Below are 13243 nucleotides of genomic sequence, written 5' to 3'. Positions count from 1 at the left end.
CATCCACTTATAAACATATCCGTTGATTAATTGTGCATTGAAACGAGAGGCAAGCACAGAACATCTCAGTATACTCAGCTGCATTTAGACGTTAGGGCATCACACATAAGAGCATCATCACACATAAGAAACATTGATTTGGACTACAAAAGCAGATAGCAGAGACATAGGGAAGATAGAAAAAACGATATTGTTACTTAGCCAATTAAATGTTCGAATGGAATGCTATTGCCCTTTAAACTGGGTCAGTTTTGTGAACATTTGGCGCACCTGACTGCTGTGAAAACTTTGCGTTGTCTGCTTACCGACATGATATAGGCGCACATTCAAGTAAGACTCTGCGACACTTCTTAAAAGATGGACATAGTGATTCTCCAGTGGTGAATTATCAAACATGTGTGTGTGCAGTTCTGCAAAGAGTTGTTTATGCTGCAGTGATTCAAGCACTTGGAGTACAAGGTCCTGCAAGAGTGATCTTGATGCTAACATCTTCATGTGCACAGCCCATCGAAGAAGAGATTCTGATTTCTTGCAAATTTCAAGGACACTTTTAGATGGGTAGTGAAGCGCCCCCCTGCTTTTCCTTTGAATGAATGCAGTGTCTGCTGCACCTGAAGTGCTAAACAATGCTTCACTACAATGGGCACACATCAGCTTTGAGCCCAGCTTGTTTGCCACATAGCCAGCAATGTAGGCAACAGCCCGACTTCCAAAATCACTTATGTGTTCGAGTGATGCACAGTAATCATGTTCGCTGACTACATAACTATGCTCAACGGTCTCTTCAGACAAGAGCTGCCTCCTCTGAATGGTGGAATTCAGCAGTTCTGTTGCTGAATGCCTCTTGGTTGAGCTGCATGACAGTATAGTTATGCGGTCCAGCACTTGACAATTGCCAGAAACAACATCAGACAGTTCATTTTGGACGATCACTTTTTTAAATGCTGCTTGAAATTGTTGGGATGTCGGGTTGTCGTTGTGCCCTCCATGTGCTCTAATTAAGCCAAAAAATAATTCCAAATGATCCTGGCAAATTTTATGCCCAGAAATGTACTTTAGTATCTTCTTTTTACAAATGAGAAAATCATACATGGCTAACAGACTGTTCATGCATATTATGAAGCCCAAAAAGCCAGTTTTCCGCCCCGTTTCTATTAAATTTCTTCTGTTTGCAGGCTCTTTCAAGAGGGAAAGGTATCGTATTGTGCTGTCAAACAATTCTTTGATGTTATTTACATTCTGTTCATTGACTGGTTTTTTCCACCCTCCCTGATGCATGCTGCGGGAATTGAGTATGTCAAAGAGGTTATTAATAATCACTAAAAATTCCTCAGTTGCCTCCGAATTTGCGAATCCTCTCAAGCACATTGCCCTACATTCAGCAATTGCTGTTGCCACGGATAGGCTCATCACCTGGGCTGCCAGGCGGACCTTCATTGGTTGCCTTTGCCACTCGATGTGAGCCCTTCGCAACTTATTTGCCAGATGCACTCCCTCCTTATCTTGCAAGTCATGAAGTGCTTCTATGTGCGCCCACGATACAACTTTTCCATCCTGGTTAATAAAATATTTGTGGTGTGCAAAGGCATTTCTACCAGCTTTAGCATGTGGCAGGGATCAAGAAAAGCTGCAACTGGTTCGTTAGTAGCTGGGTGCTTGAAGGTTGTTTGAAGGTTCTGAATATCTGCAAAATTGCAACCTAATTCTTGAAGCATTGCAATGTTAGCTGGCGCACCATCGCATGTCAGAGAAACAATCATGGCCCCTGCTTCATGAGCTGTCAGCAAGCTCTGCCTAACTAAGTTCGCTCGCTGCTCACCTACAAGCCCATCAACTAGGAAGTAGCCAAGAGGAACTTTCCAATGGCCATTAATGGAGACAGCCATTATCACGAAGGCGGCTTTTGCCTGTGGCAAGCAGTCACCTTCGGTTCCTGCGCCCATGTCTACATAGCCTTCAAAGTGACCACTTTGCCACTGTACCTGCTGTCTAATTGACATCTCGTCAACTATGAGGCTGCACACAGCTTGATGTCCTCGACTGCTAGTTTCTAAGCATTTCAATTTTAATGCAGTCACAGCCTCTTTAGAGAATCCCGCTTTTCCTTCAACACTCTCATACCATTTTCTTAATGTTCGAGGGTGTGGCAGGCATGTGTCAAAGACTTCCCTTACGTATTGATATGCCCGAGGAGAGTAGAAGTTCAAGGTAAGAGCAAAAGCCCTTAGCTCAGGTGAATACTTTCGGGGGTGTTGTCCTGTCTGTTTTGCGATCTGTCGTTTCAAAAGATGCTGATTTGCTGCACCCAGAGTGTCAAGCACTGAAGCCTGCTCTCTGAGCAAAATGTTTTCTTTGGTTAGTGTTTTCAAAACTGATTTCAATTCGGCATTTTGTTTTTTAAGGCGCCTCTTGGACTTCTGAAGTCTTTTGATTGCTTTCCTTGATCTTTGCTGCTCTGAGGCAAGTCTTGCTGTGCGAGCTCGCAAAAAAGCCTTTTCAGGGGTGTCGACCTACAATGCAAAACCAGATAGAACAAAACACTAACTTGTCAGCTGGTAACGTGCGTCAGTTGTGAAGGGCTGAAACACTTCTAATAACAATATGACTGAGCCAGGGAATTTGGACATTGAGCCATAATTTTTCCTTATTCCTGCTACTTCTGTTGACACTTGCACTTATGGTATTTAAAACATTCAAATGTAGGACAACCTTGTACTATCATATCTTGGTCGCCTCTAAAAAGACCTCATCGATATTAGCCAACCATTTTCTATAACTTGGAGCACAGGTCATTCGTCATTTAATATTGCAGTCATCAATTGATTTGTATGTCATGCAGATAAACATGGCATGTACAGTTTGCATGCGTTGCTTTGATCAAATTATGACTTTAACACCCTTTCTTGTCTTGTTATTTTATTAGTTTACTGAACTAAATATTAGGACTGGTTGTGCTACTCTTGATGTATACACGTGCATTGCTTTGGTCTGATAGCTTGCATTTGTTCATCTTCTTTACCTTTGCCTGCTTTCTTTTTCTTGGTGTTTCAAATGGTGCCAGCATGTCTTCTGGCCTTTGTAATTCCTGTGGAAGTAGATGATACCATCTTAATAAAAAAACGGTTATTTGTAATTCTGACAATGCTGATATTCACAGGGGCTTGCATAGCCAGTTTTAAGAGGTACTGCTGCACACTTAATAGCATTTTGAACTATAATTGAACTATTAAAATAATTGAACTATACTGCTTCTCGAAAAATTGAGGTGGGCTAGTACATGAATTGCTTCTTATCAGGACACTGCAACCACATAACTAAAGGGAAAGTGCATATTATGTTAGTAAAGCCTCAGCTAGAGAAGGTATCACTTGGTATATCATTCAACATTGATGTCACGTGGAAGTGTGTGTTTACCTGCTCATGGGCCGGCTCCCATTGAATACCAGCAACTTGGCCGGATGGACCTGGTGTGGCGATGCTGGCCTGTGCTTCACTCTCCTCACCAATATCCATGGGAGTCTTTTAGAAAGAGCACGTGTTAGAAATTTTTACTTCTACATCAACTGTAACATCAGTTTACTTATAACAGAGGACAAGCATGCCTGATGAGTAGAGCAGAGGTGAATTTTCACCTGTACAAGTGCTGGCTCGATGAAATGACTGGCACTTAGGTTGGAGGGATCTGGGTCAGGTAAACTGATTGGATCTGCACTTTCATGCTGTATATCCATGGCTTCCTAAAAGCAAGAATACCTATGCTATTCAGTGGTTTGCTCTTCAGCAAAGTGTTCAAAGTAGTGAGCTAATGAGCTTAATAATAAAAAAAACGAGAGGGGAAAAGTGATGTGCACCTGTTGGAGTGTGGACTGCCCGTGGAAGCCTGCAGCTAAGTCAGGCGATGCAGGTGTGGAGAGGCAAGCTTGGAGGCCTTCATGAGAAGTTGCAGCAACCTGATAGTGATATATCACTGCTAGTTAAAAATGCCTTCATGAAAAGCTGTACAAAGCATTACAGATGAAGCGAGGCATTGAAACTGGAGGAATGAGTGCAATATAACGGTCATTCCCACAGTTTCTGCATATTGCTTTACTTGCATTGCATTGTACAAATACACATTGAATTCTAATGCACCAAGTACAACCACAATATTTTTTTGTTGAGTGGCTGCTTCAAGCATAACTTGGCCTGTAAGCATATTATAATGATCAAGTGAAGTGTTTACCTTTGCAAGCAGCAGCAAGCCTTCAGCGCAACCTTGCATGAGCTGAGGGGAATCAAAGGATGAATCGGTGCTTGCTGCATCAGGTGCTCTATCACCTTGTTGTACTGGATGAGGTAGCTGGGGGATTAAAAAATTAGTATTACAATTGTAGATCGGATGTAAAAAATAAAACAAGAAAAGAAATAACAATGGCACAGGGGTTGCATTACTTCATATCAATATAAATTAACCATGTATACGTGATGCAAGAGGCACTTACAAAACTCTTGCTTTTGATTACCACGTTTATATCTAAATTTCTAGATGCTGGTTATGAAATTGCTACCTTAAGTTTTTTTTTGCACCCCACCAATTCGTGCACAGAGTACTAACAGGTATGAGTATGTGCTGTTAAATTTTAAGAGAAAAATATAATTTCCTCAGTGATGTCAAAAGAAGGAAGCCTGAATAGATATGAACTGGTGCATGATAATTTGTTTATTTATTTAATTGCTTATTTATTTATTTTGCATTAAAACATTTATTGTATGTCAATCCTTTTTACCATCATTTACCACTATAATGCTAGCGACATACAGGTATCAAGATCGTTTACCAGAGAGAGAAAAATATAAATCGTGAACTATGTATAAGAGAACGGAAATCGGTTCCAAAGTTCATTCATTCTCACCAAGAGAGTAGGAACTGCATGCTCTCGTAGGCGGACTTTGAACGCGGGCGTGCGATCAAAATGCTCCTCTAAGAAATGCTTCGAACAAACATGAGCTTCCTTTGCAGGTTCCCGGCGAATATGCGGGGGCCAAATTGCTTCTATCCACTTTGTCCGACGAACGGCATCTTTGGGAAACCTGATAATGGATGGTTACACAACATATGTATTGCACAGTAATGTATACACGCAGCATAACATGTTATATTATAAATCTACAGAACGATTGCCACTATGCGAATTCGCTTGGCCTCTACTCTAACGCGTCCACCGAATAAGTAAATTTACTTACAAATGGTAGGAGGTGGCTGGTACTCCTTGTGAGCCGCGCGACTTGCATCCTGGCACACAACAGCTGGGCATTGCGGCTGTGACCGCGCACACAGCGACGTGCTCGCAGTGGAGCTTCGAGGGATAGTGCCAACGCAGTAAGACGTGCCGCTCGTACTATTCGAAATCCTCAGGTGTACACAATCATATCCTGCTTTCGTTAAGAAAGGAGGAATGCTGTGTTTGTTTACGGGCGCTGTTTGAACCGGGCGGGCATCCTTGAAGGCTGTGTCCGCGCGTGAACCACCCCTTCCCCACCACGCAAGGCGCTTAGCCGGGTCCCCGATAAGGGAAACAGAAACAAGCGCCTTCTCTTTTCTCTAATAAACAGGCAATTATCCCGGAGACCTTTTTCCCTCGCCTTCCGTCGGCTGGCTTTCTCTGCCATCCTTGGCGGCTGTGTCCGCGCGTGAACCACCACTTCACCACCAAGCAAGGCGCTTAGCTATGTTCCCGATAAGGGAGACAGAAACAAGCGCCTTCTCTCTCCTGTTCTCAAATAACTAGCCACTTATCCCGGAGACATCTTCCCTCGCATTCGGCTGGCTTTCCCCGCCGTCCTTGGCGGCTGTGTCCGCGCGTGATCCATCCGGGAGACCTTTTCCCACGCATTCCTTCGGCTGGCTTTCCCAGCTTTCGTCCTAACGCGATCCTCGCCTTTAAGTTCTCCGTAGGTACCAGTGCACGTGATCCACACCAGAGACATCTTCTCACGCACCTTCAGTTGGTGTTCGCTGCTTCGTCCTAATGAAATCCTGGCCTTTGGGATATCCGTTGAAAACAGTACGCTTCGGACATAAGGGAAGCGAAAACAAGGAGGCCGCCGCAACCTCAACGGGCTGTCACGTATACATGCTCCACCGACGCCGATTTTAGTGGCATAACTACGGGCCTCCGGGTTTATTGCAGAGAAGACATGTTTTTGTATCGCCGTGCCTAGCTCACAGCCTGGCCGAAAGTTCCATAAAGCCCAAAGAGAAGCGTAAAAGAAAAGCGATCTGAAAGAAGCTGTACAAATTTCGGCGCCTGGTCCGTTGCGCGGCAATGAATTGGCTGGTCCGACATAACATCTTTATTTTCACAAGAAACTGTTCAAATAAAAAAAAAAACTTAACGTGCAACTATCGGAGTTTATTGTAAACGGCGGCAGTGCAAGAGTACAATACCCAGACGGAGAGATTTCGTCAGCCGTATCGCGGCAGAACAGCGCGTTAAAATCCGTTCAGTTGGTTTCGGATAGCACCGGCGCGCGCGCCGTGCAGCCCACGTGCTTTTCGAGCCGGAGAGAGAGTCGCGCCTTTCGCTTCACATTCGGATGTAAACAAGAGAGGAGAATTTGCCCAGTCAATATGGCCGACTTCCGGCTTCACCACGGCTTCACAACGAGTGACGTCAGGGCCTCTCCTCAGTATATTCCTTCCTCCATGCATTACAAGGGCTGAGCCATAATTCTTCATCGTCATCAGTCGTCGCGTCAACAAAGTACAAACAATTCCTTACAGACGTGTAGCTGGTGCCTCGCTTCTCCGCAGAATGACGAATAATGGCTTAGCAGGTGCTTCCCAACTTCACAAAAATTGTGATTTATGGTGTAGTGGGTACCTTTCTAGAGCACTTGTATTGTAGTCCCAAGAGAGCTTACAACGGGCTCTAGAAACGCCGCTCTTCCAGCTTTCGCTGTGACTGTGCTGCGGTTTCAGCGCAGGCCTGGCGTTTTTTTTGCTTTGAGATACGATATCAGTAACCTTAGTACCCCGTCTTATTGGGTATTGGTATGCCCTAATATGTTCGATTAAAAGTCCTACTACGATACGTGAGAACGCGCCCCTAATAAAATTGTACGCTATATAAATGCAGCCGCTCATCGTAAACTATTCATTCTAAACTCCAGCTGCTCACCGGCCCCAGCTGAGTTCCGCAGAGGTACGTGTTTATATACTCTTGCAACCGCTCATGAACTATACGCGTCGCGTAGACTTGTCGTTGTCTATGCGTGCTGCTCTCATTCTTGACATCATGTGCGTAATTACACAATGATTAATCACTGTGTTGATGCTCGGGAATTTCACTATAAAAACGGGCGATTCGTGAGGCGAAATGACCGCGGTTACTACGCTTCTTTTGTGGGTAGTAACCATTCCTCCCTATGTTTTACTAGTTAGGAACGAGTAGGGTAGTAACCATTACTAATTGCGTCTGTAACGACGAGGGTAGTAACAGTTACTAACCTCCCCGTTACTAAATGTACTTGCTAACAGGGCTGTAACATATGTGACAAGTAGTTAGTAAAGCGAAGTTAGTAAGTACTACAACCTTTTTTTTAAGAGTGTAATAATATTCGCAGTGCGTATATTCGCCGACAAACAGTACTTGCGGTTTGAGCGGAAGCCAGCTAGCGTGACTGTCTTTCACAGGAGATGTGCAGGGGCGACGGCAAGCGATTCCACGGCAAGCGGTTTGGAGAAGCGCCGCAAGAATGTGGATTCCCCCGATACCAAACGCTATGCCGAACGCTATACATGCACAAAAAAAAAAAAACCAAAGACATGGCATAGTCGAATGGTCACAGGCTTTCCAAACACATTTTACAATTTACAAAGTGTCCTTCAATTTTCTTTGCTGGCACATTTGTGGTTTATTACCAAGAAAAAATATCTGCGTGCTCCTCAAAACAATAAAATAAATGCAGGAACGCATGCCCGTGAAAGCTGCGGAAACAGCGTGTCTAGTCTGGTCTCACCGTGTGATGTTTTAGGGGCGAAGCTCCTTAAGGCGGCACCCGTTCGTCCCTCGTAGTCGTCATCGTCGTAGTAGTCCGTAACAAGTCTTACGCTTTGACCTCCAAGGTGGTGCCGGTGGGAGATTTCTCCTGTGCGTTGTTGAACAATAAAAAATTCGCAGCGTGCGCGTTAACTAAAAGCCGAATTCTTCTGTCTCTCATTCCCCATTAGCAGCCATTGGCATGTTCCAGTAGGAAACGTTAGTAGAAGTAGAAGTGTAAGTGTTAGCTAAAAGCCGACTTCTTCTGTCTCTCATTCCCATTAGCAGCCATTGTTTACCTCCAAGGTAGTGCCTGGTGAGATTTCTCCTGTGCGTGATTAAACAATAAAAAATTTGTTCAAAACGCCGTTGATTGATGAAATAAACCAACGAAAGACGCCAGATGTTTTGTAAAAGCAGAACGAAAGAACGCCAGATGTTTTTCTTAAAGTGTAGTAGTAGTAGTTGTATGTAGCCACCTCGCCCGATCGTCAACGGGCGAGGTGGACCGGCAACGGCGCGAGGACCCTGCCGTACGAGAGTTAAATCACACTAAAAGACATACTTTGCGGGCGATACACTCTAGCGAGCTTTCAACTTTTCGTCTTAATGTACATGATAAAGAAATTATTTCTACGAAAAACGCAAGGCACACCTTGAGCAATATATTTGGTTTTGGGACGCTAAATGGAACCATGAGGCGATGCGAAGCCGGAGCACTTGCACGATCGCGTTCCGTTGGCTTTCGTTGGGCATGCTACCGACCTCGCGTCGTGGAACGCGCGTCCTGTCTTCCCTCTAGCCTTGCCTTTAATTCGCACAGGGCGAGCGGGGAATGCGGTCGCTCTTGGCGCTCTTTCGCTCGGGAGCGGACTTCTTCCTTGCATTTCACCGATCACAAGTGATAATGAAGGGACCACGTAAACCAACAGTACAATAAAAGTTTGATGTTTAATATATACACGATGTTTCACACTCTTTATATTATGTACTGGGCGCATTTCACGGAAGAGTTTCACGGTTTACAGATGATTCCCTCCGTAGCTTCGCCCCACTCATCATCATTCACCCTGTGGATATGCTGTGATTTTTTTTTTGTATGTGATTACCGTTGTCATAGCAGCGGGCGGCTCGCTCAGACGCGCCGCTGAGGCATCACACGTACGCTCTGGTCCGCAAAGCGTCTGGTTTAGACGAGATCACCGACAGACGCGTGAAGTTGCCAGCGGTTTTTAAAGACGATAGTCTTTCTTGGGGAACTTAACCGCAGAAATTTTGGTCTGTCTTTCTGTCTGTCTTTCTGTTTGTCGGCACGTCCCTCGATTCAGCCACTCGGCCAAAGTTGAACCACTTGCCCAAGGGCCAGCCGTCTTGAACTGGTGCGGCTGTTCATACTTGTGAACGTTGTCGATCAAAAAGTAAATATCATGCATATCTGAGGTGCAACATCACTAGGTAAGTATTAGGTGGCGTGTTCCTTTAATAGAAAATGCATACATACGTAATTTTAAGGACCCTAGTTTCTTAAGCTGCGCTGAAAATGCATAAGAATGGAAGCTTGAGCGAGTTGGTATGCGTTCATCTTTGTTGAAACAGCGCTCACTAGACGACGACGAAGTAAAAGAAGGCACAGGACAGGCGCTGCCTGTACTGTGCCTTCTTTTACTTCGTCGTCGTCTAGTGAGCGCTGTTTCAACAAAGCTGAAGATGCGACTGCGCCTTCCTCCGTCCCCTTCGCACGAGCTCATTGTTGTGTTTCGGTTTCGGTTCTGTATTGCACTGTACGAATGCCATGGGTTGGTGTTGAAAAACTTTATTTTTGAGAAGGCCAAGAAGGTGAAGAAAAAATATTTAAAAAATGAAAAAGCAGCGTTGTGGGCGGCCTTCAGGCTGCCGGTTGTGGGCGCCGCTCTGGCGTTCCTGTTTTACCCAGGCGACGTGTAAATAAAAGAGTGTGTGGAGAGTACTCGTTGAGTGCGGACGTTTCTCTGCAAAGGTCTTCGCCTGCTGCTGCGCCGGGACTACCAGCACGCAACACAGCACTCATGTTTCCCGACGTATTGCCAGATGGCGTCCATATCTCACACAGTGCCTCTTCTATCGTCTTTACACGACATTTGCAGCGAAGCACGCAGATACGCGGCCAATTTTTTTCTCCGTCTGTCTGCGCGTGTGGATGTTTGTGTGCGTCATTGTTATTGAGTGTGTACGTATGCGTTCACTTATTCATGCCAGTTGGTTATATCTTGTGGTAGCAGAATGGTGAAAAATAGGAAGGAAGGAAAATAGAAACAAGCGGAAGGACAGGGAGGTTATCCAGTTCTTAGACCGGCTGGCTACCCTGCGCAGGGGAAGGAGGTAAGGCGAATACAGGATGAGAGAGAAGAGCTATTACCATTAAATTAAACAAATAAATTCCATTAAATTTTATCTAAGATGAATTGCTGCTCATAAGCATGACGGCATCCCATTGTCATAGCGAAAATTGTTATAACTTGCCGCCCGCAGGGATCTCTTCCTCCACTTTTCTTTCTTCACATTTACATTACTTGTAATACCATTCCCCATAACTTAATTGTAATAAAACCCCCATGCCTTCCTTGGCATCATTGTCTGTTCTAACTATACAGTGCCTAAGAAAACGCCCCCTAAATTTACACTTCTTTCGTTCGTGCATATGGGTAGTACTGCATGACTGAATTTGCAACAAAAAGGGAAACTGAGGTCGCAAGCACCGAATCATTGCGCTATATATGTTGTCTGAACAGGAATAAAGGTCTCACACCGGTTCGCGGACGTTTCGATGGTTGGACTAATATTCGTGAAAGGCGCCTTATCATCATAAACATTTTAGGCTTGCAAGGGCTGGTCATGCACGTGTCCGAAGAACATAGATCCACCACAGAAAATATCGACTAGACTGCCTGAGGCCCTTGTTCCTGTTCAGAAAACGTTCATATCATACTGTGTTTCCACCCATCGGTTCCCCCACGTACACTACTCACGGATTGAAACAGGACAATTTAAGGCTAAGTAACGCACATACTTTCGATTGCACCGGCTTCAGTTCGGGTCATACCGGCGTTTTTCGATTCTAACGCGTACACTGTAAAAAAAATGGCCCTACTTCACGACAGAATTTGATGGTATATTGCGACCGAATACTTTTGTAACTTAAGAACGCCCTTTTCCGTTGACGGCCAGTGCGTTTTGTAGAATCAGTTTGACAAGATATAGGTGCCGTCGTACTTAGAAAACAGAAGATTTCGTAAACTATGCTTGTACTTATTGAGTGAACCGTTGAGATACGGTTGTGCCAATAGCACGACAACAGAAGGCCCCGTCTTCTGTATCTGTGCTCTACACTCTAAGAAAAGATTGAGTAAAAAGGGCGTCTTTTTGTCCCACAACAATAATCGTCATCTGGCTTGCTTGCGTTTCCTTTCTTGAAAACTCGGCGCTGGCCACTTTCCTGCCGAGAATGCTATGTCACGCTGATAGCGCGCATGTCGTTCGTGACCAGAAAGTGCTGGGGCGCGGCGATAGTGCAAGGAAAGGAAGGCAAAATAAATGACGATTATTGTTGTGGGACAAAAAGACGCCCTTTTTACTCGATCTTTTCCTAGAGTGTACGAGCCGTCCGTAACAATACAAAGTGTGCCAACAGTTCGACAGAAGACCCCGTCTTGCGTATCTACACCCTACGGGCCAGCTGTTAATAGTGTTTTACCATAATGAGAAAATGTAAGACCCTTTACACTGAATCTGTGCTGTGAAAGAATGCTGTGCACACTGCCTCCTCAAACAACGTTCCTTTGGTGAGCAGCAGTTGCTGCTCACTAACAACAGAGCAATTGTTGTTGAAGACACCTCCTGGAATGATGCATCGCAAATATGCCGTAAGCGCCGACAAAATTTATTTTATTAAATTGTACAGTAGCAGACATCTTGAACTATGAAGTATGTGAATTCATACTTCATAAAATGGCGCAAGAAGGTGCGCTATTCCCACAAGCAGTGATGAACCTTGAAAAACAGGCTGTCTGCAAGGTGAAGCGCCAATATGTCCTTCCGCACCAGGCATGGGGTAAGCAGGGCTTGTTCCTACAATTAAATAAAAAAAGCAATGCCATTTAGCAAAACATATCATTTAATGTCAATATAGTGCTGAACCAAACAAATAAATATTTTAAACAACAAAAATCAGGGTGCGTGCAAGGTTCCAAGGAGAAAATTCAAGGATATTCAAGGGCCTATCACATATCTTTCAAGGACTTAAAAGTCGCATACAAACCCGGATATTTTTTTTTACTATAACAATGTTTCACATTATGGCTAAATTTATCGCACTTATACAGTTGAAACTCAATTTAACGAAGCCATCACCACGCTCAAACTATACTTTGTTAAATCAGGAAGTTTGTAAAATCGAGAAAGGGGTCTTTCAGTCCTTCGAAACCTAAAATTGTAACACATCATGAGACACCCAAAATCTACCATGGCATTCTTTTTTGCCGCAAACCCACGCATGCTCGTGTGAAAATTCTCTTCAGGTGTACCGAACATTGAGCCTCACACATGTGGTCCAGGCTATGCAGGCCAGGTAGACAGTCACGTAAAATATGCCATGCAGCCAAAATACATACGGGGAGAAGTAATGCAGTGATAATGTGAGCAGGACAAGCAAGAAAGTTGCGACGAGACGATCGGTGTCATCTATCACATAAATCATGATATAACGAAAGCACACAGCAGGGTTCCTGTGGGTGCATTGTCACGAGCAATAAACCACAACCCCCTTCTTGCAATATCTGGTACGAAACAGCGCAACTGTTGAGGCCACCGTTCCGTGCAAGTGGGTGGCATGTAACCTTGTCAAAATATAGCCAGGCTCGTGACTATGGGGGACAGACGTTTTAATGCAATAGCGTTAGTGCCTGCACTTCTAGAAAAGGCCATCTGTGTAAAAATAGAAAAAAGAGCACTTTTTTCGACTAACTTATTTCAGAAAACCTTTGTTAAATCGGTTTTGGTTCCAAGTTAGTTTCAGTAATTTGGGTTGACAACAACGTTGAACCTTACGAGTACCTGCCGGGGAATGCAAATTTTTTGCTTAGATTTCGAACTACGTAAAATCAGGTTTTTTTAAAGATTTTTAACTGCATTATTAAACTGCAGAAAAGTCTAGCCTTGACGCCATCTAAAGTAGTTCCCAACACACA

General features: G+C 44.3%; 1 protein-coding gene and 1 long non-coding RNA gene across 2 annotated transcripts; both read right to left on the bottom strand.

The window, feature by feature from the left end:
- Positions 1-784: 784 nt before the first annotated feature.
- On the bottom strand, positions 785-4041 carry LOC119395788 (uncharacterized). The gene is made up of 5 exons (XM_049416431.1): positions 3633-4041; positions 3415-3519; positions 3020-3085; positions 2373-2510; positions 785-853 (listed from the first exon to the last, which is right to left on the bottom strand). Exons 1-5 carry the CDS (start codon positions 3729-3731, stop codon positions 785-787), a joined length of 477 nt encoding a protein of 158 aa, XP_049272388.1. The 5' UTR covers positions 3732-4041.
- A 158-nt stretch (positions 4042-4199) lies between these two features.
- On the bottom strand, positions 4200-5922 carry LOC125758917 (uncharacterized). The gene is made up of 3 exons (XR_007416462.1): positions 5224-5922; positions 4893-5070; positions 4200-4339 (listed from the first exon to the last, which is right to left on the bottom strand). It is a non-coding gene; the product is annotated as an uncharacterized LOC125758917 (long non-coding RNA).
- Between the last annotated feature and the right edge of the window lie 7321 nt (positions 5923-13243).

Source organism: Rhipicephalus sanguineus, chromosome 6 (assembly GCF_013339695.2).
Source record: "Rhipicephalus sanguineus isolate Rsan-2018 chromosome 6, BIME_Rsan_1.4, whole genome shotgun sequence".
NCBI classification, from domain to species: Eukaryota; Metazoa; Arthropoda; class Arachnida; order Ixodida; family Ixodidae; genus Rhipicephalus; species Rhipicephalus sanguineus.
Note: the sequence above shows the minus strand (reverse complement) of the source record. Positions and strands in the feature narration are given on the sequence as shown.